Source organism: Nerophis ophidion, linkage group LG11 (assembly GCF_033978795.1).
Source record: "Nerophis ophidion isolate RoL-2023_Sa linkage group LG11, RoL_Noph_v1.0, whole genome shotgun sequence".
Classification (NCBI taxonomy): Eukaryota; Metazoa; Chordata; class Actinopteri; order Syngnathiformes; family Syngnathidae; genus Nerophis; species Nerophis ophidion.
This window is the reverse complement of record NC_084621.1, coordinates 22,769,310-22,784,866: the sequence shown is the minus strand read 5'-3', so window position 1 is coordinate 22,784,866 and position 15,557 is coordinate 22,769,310. Positions and strand designations below refer to the sequence as shown.

The following is a 15,557-nucleotide window of genomic DNA, read 5'->3' as shown; positions in this document are numbered from 1 at the left end:
TTAGCGTGTTAGTTGCTCGCTAGCAATTATATACCAGTTGTCATCTAGCAATTAGCGCGCTAGTTGTCAGCAAGAAATTAGTGTGCCAACTGTCAGTGGTAAATAAGCGCACCAGATTGTCAACCAGCATTTAACGAATATGTTTTCAGTTAGCATTTAGCAGGCTAGTTGTTGGCTATAGCCTAGCGTGTTGGTTGCCGCCTAGCAATTGTATACCCGTATAATCGAGCGAATAGCACGCTTGTTGATAATTAGCGATTAGCGTGCTAGTTGCCAGTTAGCACTTAAATACCCCTTTTCATCTTGCAATTAGCACACTAGTTGTTAGCTAACTATCAGCAGGCTAGTTGTCAACTAGCAATTAGTGTGCCAGTTGTCAGCTAGCAATTAGTGCGCCAGTTGTCAGCGAAAAATAAGCACACCAGTTTGTCAACTAGCATTCAACAAATCAGTTTTCAGCTGGCATTTAGCAGGCTATTTGTTAGCTAGCGATTATATACCGATGTTCATCAAGCAAATAGCACGCGAGTTGATTTTTAGCGATTGGTGTGCTAGTTGCCAGCTAGCTAATAAATACCCATTTTCATCTTGCAATTAGCACGCTAGTTGTTAACCAGTGATTAGCATGCTAGTTGTCAGCTAGCAATTAGCGTGCCAGTTGTCAGCTAGCAATTAGTGCGCCAGTTGTCAGCGGAAAATAAGCACACCAGTTTGTCAACTAGCGTTTAACGAATCAGTTTTCAGCTAGCATTTAGCAAGCCAGTTGTTGGCTAGAGATTAATCAAATGAAATCAAATCAACTTTATTTATAAGGTATATTTAAAATTTACCACAGGGGTAGCCAAAGTGCTGTACAATGGGCAGGTTAAAAGGTAAAACGAGAACCGAGCAAACAACACAACACGAACAGAACATGATCAAAAATAAATACATAAAACCAGGTTCACAGCAGATTAGCGTGCTAGTTGCCACCTACAAATTATTTACCCATGTTCATCGCACAATTAGCACGCCAGTTGGTATTTAGCGATTAGCCTGCTAGTTGCCAGCTAGCAATTATATACTCCTTTTCATTTTGCAATTAGCACACTAGTTGTTAGGTAGTGATTATCATGCTAGTTGTCAGCTAGCAATTAATGTGCCAGTTGTCAGCTAGTAATTAGTGTGCGAGTTGTCAGCGAAAAATAAGCATACCAGTTTGTCAACTAGCATTCAACTAATCAGTTTTTAAGCTACCAATTGGCATGCTAGTTGTTAGCTAGTTGTTAGCTAGCAATTAGCGTGCTAGTTGCCAGATAGCAATTATATACCCGTTTTTTATATTGCAATTATCACACAAGTTGTTAGCTAGCGATTAGCGTGTTAGTTGCTCGCTAGCAATTATATACCAGTTGTCATCTAGCAATTAGCGCGCTAGTTGTCAGCAAGAAATTAGTGTGCCAACTGTCAGTGGTAAATAAGCGCACCAGATTGTCAACCAGCATTTAACGAATATGTTTTCAGTTAGCATTTAGCAGGCTAGTTGTTGGCTATAGCCTAGCGTGTTGGTTGCCGCCTAGCAATTGTATACCCGTATAATCGAGCGAATAGCACGCTTGTTGATAATTAGAGATTAGCGTGCTAGTTGCCAGTTAGCAATTAAATACCCCTTTTCATCTTGCAATTAGCACACTAGTTGTTAGCTAACTATCAGCAGGCTAGTTGTCAACTAGCAATTAGTGTGCCAGTTGTCAGCTAGCAATTAGTGCGCCAGTTGTCAGCGAAAAATAAGCACACCAGTTTGTCAACTAGCATTCAACAAATCAGTTTTCAGCTAGCAATTAGCATGCTAGTTGTTATCTAGCAATTAGCGTGCTAGTTGCCAGCTAGCAATTATATACCAGTTTTTTATATTGCAATTAGCACACTAATTGTTAGCTAGCGGTCTAGCGTGGTAGTTGTCAGCTAGCAATTAGTGCGCCAGTTGTCAGCGAAAAATAAGCGCACCAGTTTGTCAACTAGCATTCAACTAATCAGTTTTCAGCTATCAATTAGCATGGCTAGCAATTAGCGTGCTAGTTGCCAGCTAGCAATTATATACCAGTTTTTTATATTGCAATTAGCACACTAATTGTTAGCTAGCGGTCTAGCGTGGTAGTTGTCAGCTAGCAATTAGTGCGCCAGTTGTCAGCGAAAAATAAGCGCACCAGTTTGTCAACTAGCATTCAACTAATCAGTTTTCAGCTAGCAATTAGCATGCTAATTGATAGCTAGCAATTAGCGTGCTAGTTGCCAGCTAGCAATTATATACCAGTTTTTTATATTGCAATTAGCACACTAATTGTTAGCTAGCGGTCTAGCGTGGTAGTTGTCAGCTAGCAATTAGTGCGCCAGTTGTCAGCGAAAAATAAGCGCACCAGTTTGTCAACTAGCATTCAACAAATCAGTTTTCAGCTAGCAATTAGCGTGCTAGTTGCCAGCTAGCAATTATATACCAGTTTTTTATATTGCAATTAGCACACTAATTGTTAGCTAGCGGTCTAGCGTGGTAGTTGTCAGCTAGCAATTAGTGCGCCAGTTGTCAGCGAAAAATAAGCGCACCAGTTTGTCAACTAGCATTCAACTAATCAGTTTTCAGCTAGCAATTAGCATGCTAGTAGTTAGCTAGTAATTATATACCCGTCTTCATCTAGCAATTAGCATGCTAGCGATTAGTTAGCGGTTAACATGCTAGTTGCTAGCTTATAATTATATACCCAATTTCATCTAGCAATTAGCATGCTAGTTGTTAGCTAGCAATTAACGCACTAGTTTTCAGCTAGCAATTAGCGTGTCAGTTGTCAGCTCGCGGTTAGTCTGCCATTTGTCAGCTAGCAGTTAGGGTCCCAGCTAGCGATGAGAGCACAAGTTTCCAGCTGGCAATTAGCGCTGTTGTCGTCAGCTAGTTACTAAGTGAAGTGAATTGAGATATTTCTTTATATATTAGTATTGATACAAAACACATTTTTACACAAGGTACAGAAGTAGGTGGTCCCCGCTCTATCAGTCTGAGGGTGATCAGCGCCACGGTGCGTTTGTGTGTATCCAATGATCGGTTCTCTCTTGTGACGCAGGATTTCATCAAATATAAGAGTTGGGGCAGCTCGGGCTCCTCTGGCTACTGGGTCGGCCTGAGAGTGGAGGGCGGTGGATGGAAGTGGGTTGACGGCCGGGAAGCAACTAAAGAGTAAAACCACACGCTTTGCACAAACACTGAAAAATTGACCTCATCACTGCAACTGTGACGTGCTCTGTTGCCCTTAGCTGGATACCACGGTCTGGCGTTTCTGACCAGTTCTGCGCCATTTCTGTGATGACCGACGGATTGAAGGCTGTAGGATGCACTGAAAAACAACAATGGATTTGCCAGAAAACGGCCTTATCACTTTAGACGCCGTGATGCTCACTCACATTATATTATAAAGATTCAACAACACCCGTGCTCTGAAAATTACTTCTAAAAAAAATATTTTTTTATATGTACACTATATTGCCAAAAGTACTTGGCCACCTGCCTTGACTCACATATGATCATGAAGTGCCATTCCATTAGGGTTCAATATGACTCGGGTCCACCTTTTGCAGCTATTACAGCTTCAACTCTTCTGAGAAGTCTGTCCACAAGGTTGTGCAGTGTGTTTATTGGAATTTTCTAAAATTCTTCCAAAAGCGCATTGGTGAGGTCACACTCTGATGTTGGCCGAGAAGGCCTGGCTCTCAGTTTCCGTTCTAATTCAACCTAGAGGTGTTCGGTCGGGTTCAGGTCAGGACTCTGTGCAGGCTAGTCAAGTTCATCCACGCCATACTCTGTCATTCATGTCTTTATTGACCTTGCTTTTGTGAACTGGTTTACAGTCATGTTGGAAGACGACGGGGCCCGCTCCAAACTGTTCCCACAAGGTTGGGAGCATGGAATTGTCCAAAATGTTTTGGTATCCTGGAGCATTCATAGTTACTTTCCCTGAAACTATGGGGCCAAACCCAACTCCTGATAAACAAACCCCACACCATAATTCCTCCTCCACCAAATTTCACACACTGCACAATGCAGTCCAAAATGTAACGTTCTCCTGGAAACCTCCAAACCCATATTCGTCCATCAGATTGGCAAATGTAAAAAATAAGCGATTTTGACAAAAAAATCATTTAAAACTGGTGAAGTTAAATGGAAAATAACTTTATAGTATAATCACTGGATACATATAACAATATAATAAAAAAATGTATTTAAAAAATGTTTTCTTTCCATGATGGCAGGTGAGGCCACACCTCCCCTGCCGCCCCTGACTGCATGTCACTGATACACACACACACACATATATATATATATATATATATATATATATATATATACACAGGTGCTGTATTATAAGAATATCATGAAAAGGTTTATTTATTTCATTAATTCCATTCAGAAAGTCAAAGTTGTAGAATTTATACATTCATTCCAAACAGACTGATACATTTTAAGTGTTTTTTGCCAAAAAGGAGATGCTTATAGCTGACAACCAATAAAAACCCTAAATTCAACATCTCAGAAAATTAGAATATGGTGAAAAGGTCAGATAATGAAGACATCTGGTGACACATTCTAATTAGCTAACTAACTCAAAACACCTGGAAAAGCCTTTAAATGGTCTCTCGTTTTGATTCTGTACGACACACAATCATGGGGAAGACTGCTGACTTAACAACTGTCCAAAAGATGACCATTGATACTTTAAAGAAGGAGTCCAAGACACAAAAGGTCATTGCCAAAGAGGTTGGATGTTCCCAGAGCTCTGTGTCCAAGCACATTAATAGAGAGGCGAAAGGAAGACAAAGATGTGGTAGAAAAAAGTGTACACGCAAGAGGGATAACCGCGTCCTGGAGAGAATTGTCAAACAAAACCGATTCAAAAATGTGGGGGGATCCACAAAGAGTGGACTGCAGCTGGAGTCAGTGCTTCAAGAACCACCACGCACCGACATATGCAAGATATGGGCTTCAGCTGTCGCATTCCTTGTGTAAAGCCACTCTTGAATAAGATACAACGTCAAAAGCGTCTCGCCTGGGCTCAAGACAAAAAGGACTGGACTGCTGCTGAGTGGTCCAAAGTTATGTTTTCAGATGAAAGTCAATTGTGTGTCTCCTTTGGAAATCAAGGTCCCAGAGTCTGGAGGAAGACAGGAGAGGCACAGAATCCCCGTTGCCTGAAGTCCATTGTCAAATTTCCACAATCGGTAATGGTCAGGGGTGCCATGTCATCTGCTGGTGTTGGTCCACTCTGTTTTCTGAGGTCTAAGGTCAATGCAGCAGTCTACCAGGAAGTTTTAGAACACTTTATGCTGCCTTCCGCGGACCAATTTTATGGAGGTGAAGATTTCATTTTCCTACATGACTTGGCACCTGCACACAGTGCCAAATCTACCAGTACCTGGTTTAAGGACCATGGTATCCCTGTTCTTGATTGGCCTGCAAACTCACCTGAGCTTAACCCCATAGAAAACCTACGGGGTATTGTGAAGCAGAAGATGCGAGATGCCAGACCCAACAATGCTGAAGAGCTGAAGGCCGCTATTAAAGCAACCTGGGCTCTCATAACACCTGATGAGTGCAATAGACTGGTGGACTCCATGCCACGCAAAAGGCAAAAGGAGCTGCAACTAAGTATTGATTGCCGTACATGTTGAAACTTTCCATGTTCATACTTTTCAGTTGGCCCACATTTCTAAAAAAGATTTTTTGGTACTAGTCGTAACTAATATTCTAATTTTCTGAGATACTGAATTTGGGATTTTTAGTAATTGTCAGTACTAATCATCAAAATTTAAAGAAATAAACATTTCAAATATATCACTATGTGTGTAATGAATGGATATAATATGTAAGTTTCACGTTCTGAATATAGTTACTGAAATAAATCAACTTTTTCATGGTATTCTAATAATATGAACAGCACCTGTGTGTGTGTGTGTGTGTGTGTGTGTGTGTGTGTGTGTGTATATATATATATATATATATATATATATATATATATACACACACACACACACACACACACTCGTGTGTGTGTGTGTGTGTGTATATATATATATATATATATATATATATATATATATATATATACACACACACACACACACACACACACACACACATTCACTCCAGAGAAGGTGTCTGTACCACTCCAGAGTCCAGTGGCGACGTGCTTTACACCACTGCATCCGACGCTTTGCATTGGACTCTGTGATGTATGGCTTAGATCATGGGTGTCAAACTCTGGCCCGTGGGCCCGCTGTGTAATTTCATTTGCCCCTTGAGGCAATATCAAATTAACATTAGAGCTGGCCCGCCGCTGTAACACCGCATTCACCACTAATACACATACTCGTCAACCCTCCTGATTTTCCCGGGAGACTCCCGAAGTTGTCCCGACTTCCACCCGGACAATAATATTGGGGGCGGGCCGTAAAAGCACTGCCTTTGGCATTCTCTACATGTCGCCACGTCCGCTTTTCCTCCATACAAACAGCGTGCCGGCCCACACACATAATATATGTGGCTCATACACACAAAGTGTATGCAAGGCATACTTGGTCAACAGCCATACAGGTCACACTGAGGGTGGCCGTACAAACAACTTTAACACTGTTACAAATATACGCCACACTGTGAACCCACAGCAAACAAGAATGACAAACACATTTCGGGAGAACATCCGCACCGTAACACAACATAAACACAACCAGACAAATACCCATAACCCCTTGCATCACTAACTCTTCAGGGACGCTACAATATACACCCCCGCTACCACCAAACCCCGCCCCAACTCAAACCCGCCGCCGAAAAGAGGCATTCAATCTGTATTTTTATTTTTTGATATGCCATTGATATTTTTTTAATTATTATTATTTAAAACTCAATGTTGCATGTCACTATAAAGTTATATAAGCCTTGCTTGGTCAATATTCAATGCCAAACTTGTTTGGGTCCCTATTAAAGGATGAATTTGTTCAACCTCGGCCCGCGGCTTCGTTCAGTTTTAAATTTTGGCCCACTCTGTATTTGAGTTTGACACCCCTGGCTTAGATGCAGCTGCTCGGCCATGGAAACCCTTTCCATGAAGCTCTCTGCGTTCTGTACGTGGGCTAATTGGAAGGTCACATGAAGTTTGGAGCTCTGCAGAAAGTCTTCACACTAAGCGCTATAGCATCCGCCGACTCCTCTCTGTCAGTTTACGTGGCCAACCACTTGGCGGCTGAGTTGCTGTTGTTCCCAAACTCTTCCTTTTTCTTATAATAAAGCCGACAGTTGACTTAGGAATATTTAGGAAATTTCACGACTGGATTTTTTTTGCACAGTTGGCGTCCTATGACAGTTCCATGCTGGAAATCACTGAGAGCGGCCCATTTTTTCACAAATGCTTGTAGAAACAGTCTCCATACCTAAGTGCTTGATTTTATACACCGGGCCAAGTGATTAGGACACCTGATTTTAATCATTTAGATGGGTGGCCAAATACTTTTGGCAATATAGTGTACTTGTTATCGTTATTGAATTAGTAACGGAACTACTCTTAAATAAATGTAATTAATTACTTGGGAAAGTCATTATTACTGTATTTAAAAAAAAGAAAATCCGGCATTTGCAGTTGAAAAACGTGTGTGCGTGTGTCTGTGCTTTTAAAAGGCGGGGCCTGTTTCTTAAAATGGTAAGTGGGTTATACTTGTATAGTGCTTTTCTAGCATTATACATCATTATTCACATGTGAATAAGATCAATACAGTCTATTATACAGCTTTGTTCACATGTGAATAATACTGTATAATAGACTATTGATAATAGACTATATGACACTGTCTATTATACAGCATTATTCACGAGTGAATAATATATATAGTCTATGATACAGCATTATTCAAATGTGAATAATACTGTATAATTAACTGTATTGATAATAGACTGTCTATACAGCATTATTCACATGTGAATAATACTGTATGATAGACTGTATTGATAATAAACTATAATAGACTGTCAATTATACAGCATTATTCATGTGGGAATAATGTAAATAGTCTATTATACATTATTCACATGTGAATAATACTGTGTAATAAACTGTATTGATAATAGACTGTCTATTATACAGCCTTATTCACATGTGAATAACACTGTATAATAGACTATAATAGACTGTTTATTATACAGTATTCACATGTGAATAATGCTGTATAAATAGGCTGTATTAATATTATTGACATGTAAAAAATACCTTATTGTTTATTGTGAGCAAACTGGTGCTGAATTTCCCCCAGGGATCAATAAAGTACTTTCTATTCTATCTTCAAGGTACTCAAAGCGCTTTGACACTATTTCCACATTCACCCATTCACAAACTGACGGCGGGAGCTGCCACTCAAGGCCCTAACCACCACCCATCAGGAGCAAGGGTGAAGTGTCTCGCTCAAGGACACAACGGATGTGACGAGGTTGGTAGAAGGCGGGGATCGAACCAGGAACCCTTGAGTTGCTGGCACAGCCTCTATCCCAACGGCGCCATTCCGTCACTTAGCGTCATGTGACGTCTAGGGGGTGAACGGAGCTGTGTTTGTTTGCTTTAGCCTGCTCTTTTGAATCTTTTCGCCGGATTGTGTTACCTCTGGTTAATAAATAGGTTTAATTTGCTTCGATAGGACAAGTGGTAGTAAATGGATGGATGGATGGGCTGTCATAACTTCCTGTCAACAAACAGTGTGTTCTATTGATCAGTGTTTTTCAACCTTTTTTGATGCCGTGTCTGACCCACACGCTGCAAGTCTTTGCTGTCGTCCAGCATTCTGCTTTTGTTTACTTTGCAGCCGGTTCTGTTTGCAATCAAGACTATTTAAGTTGAGCCTTTTTCTACCTTGGTTGTCGGGACATTGTTTGTTGATGCTGCTGTTATCTGGTGACTACAGACAATCTTTTTCATGCTCCTACTTTGTGGACGCCGTCTGCTCCACATTTCATAGTAAGTGTTTTTTGTTCCATTTATTTCTTTTGTGCCTGTCAAAGTCTGGCCGGTTCGAGCACGTCCCTTCTGGTCTAGCCTTCTGTTTTTGCTTGTTTAATTCAGTGTTTTTCAACGTTTTTTGAGCCCAGGCACTTTTTTTGAGTTGAAGCAATCCGGAGGCACACCACCAGCAGAAATCATTAAAAAACAAAACTCGGTTGACAGTAAAAAGCATGCGTCACTATAGCTCTTGTCTTAAAGTAGGTGTACTGTCACCACCTGTCACATCACATCCTGACTGATTTGGACTTTTTTGCTGTTTTCCTGTGTATAATGTTTTACTTCTTGTCTTGCGCTGCTATTTTGGTGGCTTTTTCTCTTTGTTTGGAATTTTCCTGTTGCAGTTTCATGTCTTCCTTTGAGCGATATTTCCTGCATCTATTTTATTTTTAATCCTTCTTTGTGGGGACATTGTTCATTGTCATGTCATGTTCGGAGGTACATTGTGGACGCCATCTTAGCGCCACAGTAAGTCTTTACTGTCGTCCGACATTCTGTTTTTGTTTACTCTGTAGCCAGTTCAGTTTTAGTTTCGTTCTGCATAGCCTTCCCTAAGCTTCAATGCTTTTTCTTAGGGGCACTCACCTTTTGTTTATTTTTTTTTTAAGCATTAGATACCTTTTTACCTGTACGCTGCCTCCCGCTGTTTCCGACATCTACGAAGCAATTATCTACCTGCTGCCACCTACTGATATGGAAGAGTATTATACGGTTAATCTACCGAGCTCTAGACAGCACAGACAATCAACATCAATAAATTACTTGCCGACTATAATTACTAATTTGCAAAAAATATTTTTTACCCCACATAGATGAAATTAGATATCTCCCACGGCACACCAGACTGTATCTCATGGCACACTAGTGTGCCGCGACACAGAGGTTGAAAAACACTGGTTTGATTAGTAAATACCCCTTTTTACTTTACGCTGTTACCTCGATCATCTGCATCCCTAAAATCACGACAACCTCCGGCGTCTCCTGTGACAAACTGCTTATCATCGCTTGACATCCTAAGCTTCAATGACTTTTTCCTTAGTGGCACTCACCTTTTTGTTTATTTTTTGGTTCAAGCATTAGATGCATTTTTACCTGCACTCGTCTTGTTGACATAAATATAACCAAATCAAAAAGTAGCGTGCCACGTTACAGCAAACGGCGTTGTAATGGACCTAAAAGTAGTTCATTATACCGGTGCTTTTCAACCTTTTTTGAGCCAAGGTACATTTTTTTTTTTCATTGAAAAAATCTGGAGGCCCGCCACCAGCACAAAACATTAAAAATGATTATCCAGCAGCTGATTATTGAGAGTAAAAAGTTTTCGCAATTGTTGGATATGAATTTAAACCGTAAACAAGCATGCATTACTATAGCTCTTGCCTCAAAGTAGGTGTACCGTCAGGACCCCCTGACTTATGGTGAGTTTTTTGGTGTCTTCCTGTGTGTAGTGTTCTTGTGGCTTTTCCTGTTTTGTTTGTATTTTCCTGTAGCAATTGCCCGTATTCTTGCTTTGTTTAGCAATCAAGATTATTTAAGTTGTGCGGACGCTATCCTTCCTTGTGGGGACATTGTTGATTGTCATGTCATGTACGGATGTAATTTGTGGACACGCCTCTGCTCCACACGCGTAAGTCTTTGCTGTCGTCCAGCATATTCTGTTTTTTTTTTTTACTTTGCAGCCAGTTCAGTTTTAGTTTTGTTTTACATAGCCTTCCCTAAGCTTCAATGCCTTTCTTTTTGTTTATTTTTGGTGCAATCATTTGCTGTTCCCGACATCTACAAAGCATTTTGCTACCTGCCGCCACCTGCTGATATGGAAGAGTATAACATGGTTGCTTTGCGAAGCTCCTGGCAGTACATACACTCGACAAGGGCACATTATTTGCAATTATAATTACTGGTTTGCAAAACATATTTTTAAACCAATTTGGTAAAATTACATAATCTCCGACGACACACCAGACCAGGGGTCGGGAACCTTTTTGGCTGAGAGAGCCAAAAAGCCAAATATTTTTAAATGTATTTCCCTAAGAGCCATATAATATTTTTTTAACACTGAACACAACTAAACGCGTGCATTTTTAAGTAAGACCAACATTTCCAGAGTATAATAGGTATCTTATTCTTTGTAATAACATTGTTATTCTGAAGCAAACTGTGCAGGAGGTGTAGCCTGCGGGCCTGCAGCAAAGTGGGATGTTGCCAGGACCGGCCTCGAAATCAGCGACAGGTGCGTAGATGGCCCGCCTGGGCCTTTTTATCTAATCACCTGTCGCTCTGTTATAAGCACAGCCAGGAGGAGAGACAGGGTTGGGGCTGGAGCCAGAGCGTGAGTGAGGATGAAAGAGAAAAAGACAATTGCTGGAAAGCAACTGAGAGACTAATTGAAAAAAAAACAATATTTTACCCTAAAACAGGCTCTCATGTCGGTGCTTGGTGGTCTGAAGAACCCCCAGGAGGGAAAGCCCAACACTAACCAATAATAGATAAATTACTTCTTACCATTAACGCAACTTCTTGAACATAAAAATGCATGAGAATGTTTTATATTTTTAATGTTATTTTTAACACTATGATTACAAGTGGAATAATTCATTACTTATCCTGTTAAGCAATGTCAGCTCAGATTGATCCGAGAGCCAGATGCAGTCATCAAAAGAGCCACATCTGGCTCTAGAGCCATAGGTTCCCTACCCCTGCACTAGACTGTATCTCATGGCACAATACTTGAAAAACCCTGAATTAGACAACGAGTAACGTCGTCTTTACAAACACTGCCCGTTACCGTTGACAACAATGTGTTCTGTTCTGATATACTAAAATACGCAATGCAGTCTTTAGAACCACATGGGGCACTATTTGTTCTTTCATTCCCACTGTTCCTCAAGAGTAGGCTTGTCAAACTCATTTTCATAGAGGGTCACATTGTATTTGTGGCTTCCCTTACAGGGCCGCTTGTAACAACGAATGATATATACAATTGCCTTTGCATTTGGGAATTATATTTTTTTATGTTCATTGTAAGAATTTTTTTTTTTTTCAGTAAAAAACTAGCAACTCAAACAGCAGAATTTTATTACAAAATATAAAGTGTTTTTTGCAACATGTTAAATAAATAAATGATAAATGGGTTGTACTTGTATAGCGCTTTTCTACCTTCAAGGTACTCAAAGCGCTTTGACACTACTTCCACATTTACCCATTCACACACACATTCACACACTGATGGAGGGAGCTGCCATGCAAGGCGCCAACCAGCACCCATCAGGAGCAAGGGTGAAGTGTCTTGCTCAGGACACAACGGACGTGACGAGGTTGGTTCTAGGTGGGATTTGAACCAGTGACCCTCGGGTTGGGCAAGGCCACTCTCCCACTGCGCCACGCCGTTACGGTAAATGGAAATACTTTTCCATCGTTTTTATTTTATTGTGGCAACTGAGCTGACAAAATTTACTGTTAAAAAACAGTGATACTGTTTTACCATTAACAGTAAAAATAACAACCATAGATCTTATATATGATAACACTGGCAGCTAAGTCGACATAATTTCCCGTAAAAAAAAAAACAAAAAAAAAAACAGTGGTAGAGTTTTTGCAATTGACAGTAATATGCTGAAAAAACATCGGAAATTTTACAGTAAAATGTAGTGTCATTTTTACAGTGCACAATTTGATGGATAACTTGCTCTAAAACCACAAGTCAAGCAGAAATTTAAGTATTTTAACAAAATAAAATGTTTGGAAAGTGTAATAAATTTTTTTGTTAATTGGATAATATTAAAGCTTAAAAGGTATGCAATGTCATGCGGTATATCTGCATATGTTTTCTGTTAAAATGGAAAGAACTAGAGATGTCTGATAATATCGGACCTTTAGACAGCCAGCACTTCATCCGTGCCCCCCTCCCCTCTCCACGAGGGAGAGGGGGGCAGAGCAGAAACGAAACGGCAGATCAACTGGTCTAAAAGGGGGGTCTATTTAAAGTCCAGAGTATACAAATGAGTTTTAAGATGGGACTTAAATGTTTCTACTGAGGTAGCATCTCTAACTGTTACCGGGAGGGCATTCCAGAGTACTGGAGCCCCAATAGAAAACGCTCTATAGCCCGAAAACTTTTTTTGGGCTCTGGAAATCACTAATAAGCCAGAGTTCTTTGAACGCAGATTTCTTGCTGGGACATATGGTACAATACAATCGGCAAGATAGGATGGAGCTAGGGCACGTAGTATTTTATACGTAAGTAGTAAAACCTCTTAAGTGCACAGGAAGCCAGTGCAAGTGAGCCAGTATAGGTATATCTATATAGGTATATATGTATATAAAGGTATATACAGTATAGGCTTAATATGGTCAAACTTTCCTGTTGTCAAAAGTCTAGCAGCCGCATTTTGTACCAACTGAAGTCTTTTAATGCTAGACATAGGGAGACCCGAAAATAATATGTTACTGTAATCGAGACAAAACGTAACGAACGCATGAATAATGATCTCAGCCTTGCTAATGGACAAAATGGAACAAATTTTAGCAAAACTACAGAGAAGAAAGAAGGCCGTTTTAGTAACACTCTTGTTGTGTGACTCAAAAAAAAGAGTTGGGTCTAAGATAATACCCAGATTCTTTACTGAGTCGCCTTGGTAATCCATCTGGTCCTTGCCCTGCCCCGGGGCCTCCTCCAAGTGGGATGTGCAACGAGGACTTCCCTAGAGAGACGCTCGTGAGGCATCCCTACAAGATGCCCAAACCACCTAAGCTGGCTCCTTTCCTAGCGAAGAAGCAGTGGCTGTAGGGCAGGTCCGACCGGTAGGAGGCCACGGGGAAGACCCAGGACACGTTGGGAAGACTGTCTCCCCGCTGCCCTGCGAAATGCCTCGGGATCCCTCGGGAACAGCTGGACGAAGTGGCTGGGGAGAGGAATGTCTGGGCTTCCCTGCTTAGGCTGCTGTCCCCGCGACCCGACCTAGACTAAGTGGAAGAAGATGGATGGATGGATAGATCTCACCATAGGAAATGTAACTTACTTCACCGAGTATTATTTATGTTCATCCATCCATCTTCTTCCATTCATCCAGGGAAACCCAGACTTTCCTCTCCCCAGCCACTTCGTCCAGCTCTTCCCGGGGGATCCCGAGGCGTTTTCAGGGTAGACGGGAGACATAGTCTTCCCCAGCTTGGTCTTACCGGTGGCCTCCTACCGGTAGGATGTGCCCTAAACACCTCCCTAGGGAGGCGTTCGGGTGGCATCCTCGGTTGGTAGAGTGGCCGTGCCAGCAACTTGAGGGTTGCAGGTTCGATCCCCGCTTCTGCCATCTTTGTTACTGCCGTTGTGTCCTTGGGCAAGACACTTTACCCACCTGTCCTGAGTGCCACCCACACTGGTTTAAATATCTCACTTAGATATTGGGTTTCACTATGTAAAGTGCCTTGAGTCACTAGAGAAAAGCGCTATATAAATATAATTCACTTCACTTCACATCCTGACCCCATACTTGCCAACCCTCCCGGATTTTCAGGGAGACTCCCGAAATTCAGCCCCTCTCCCAAACATCCCAGGACAAATTTTCTCCCGAAAATCTCCCGAAATTCAGGCGGAGCTGGAGGCCACGCCCCCTCCAGCTCCATGCGGACCTGAGTGAGGACAGTCTGTTTTCACGTCTGCTTTCCCACAATATACACAACGTGTCTGCCCAATGACTGTATAAATGTAGAATGATCGAGGGCGAGTTCTTGTTTTCTTATGTGGGTTTATTGTTAAGCAGTTTCATTAGCGCGGTAACAACACACAACAACAGCAGTCAATGTTGTGACACCCTTAAACAGGACAATACTGCCATCTACTGTACGTACATATGGTTAGGAAAATAGTGACAGACAATAGAACAAGGATGGACAATTCAACCCTTAACTAAAAAATGATTAGATGAATATTATTTGTGTGTATATGTGTAAATAAATGAACACTGAAATTCAAGTATTTCTTTTATATATATATATATATATATATATATATATATAAGAAATACTTGACTTGGTGAATTGTAGCTGTAAATATACTCCTCCCCTCTTAACCACGCCCCCCACACCGCATCTCTCGAAATCGGAGGTCTCAAGTTTGGCAAGTATCTCCTGACCAGATGCCCGAACCACCTCATCTGGCTCCTCTCCATATGGAGGAGCAGTTTGAGCTCCCCCTGAATGGCAGAGTAAATAAATATTATTATTTATATATTTTTATTGTGATTACTCATGGAGTATATTGTGAATAATTTGAGAACGTGAAGTGAGCAAAAGTTTTAGCAACTGTTATGTCAAAGAAAATGGGTAGGATTAAATAAGCGCTGCTTCTTCCTAATCCTTTTTCGAACATGTTAAATAGAGAAACTGGAATCTGTGATGCGTCATGTTGTATGTTTGGATGTTCGAAATAACCTCAAACGCAACACTTCTGATTCTGATAGAACATGGTTGTTCCCACTGCACCTAAATGTCACATGTGCGTCC

General features: G+C 41.1%; 1 protein-coding gene across 2 annotated transcripts in view; it reads left to right on the top strand.

The window, feature by feature from the left end:
* Positions 1–3,454, top strand: part of LOC133561823 (C-type lectin domain family 9 member A) — a 94,589-nt gene extending 91,135 nt beyond the window's left edge. For both annotated transcript variants that reach the window (XM_061915402.1, XM_061915401.1), the window contains exons 9-10: positions 3,093–3,205; positions 3,283–3,454. In XM_061915402.1, the coding sequence (XP_061771386.1) occupies positions 3,093–3,205; positions 3,283–3,409 (240 nt within the window). In that variant the 3' untranslated portion in view covers positions 3,410–3,454. The remainder of the gene's footprint in view (positions 1–3,092; positions 3,206–3,282) is intronic.
* Positions 3,455–15,557: the final 12,103 nt, after the last annotated feature.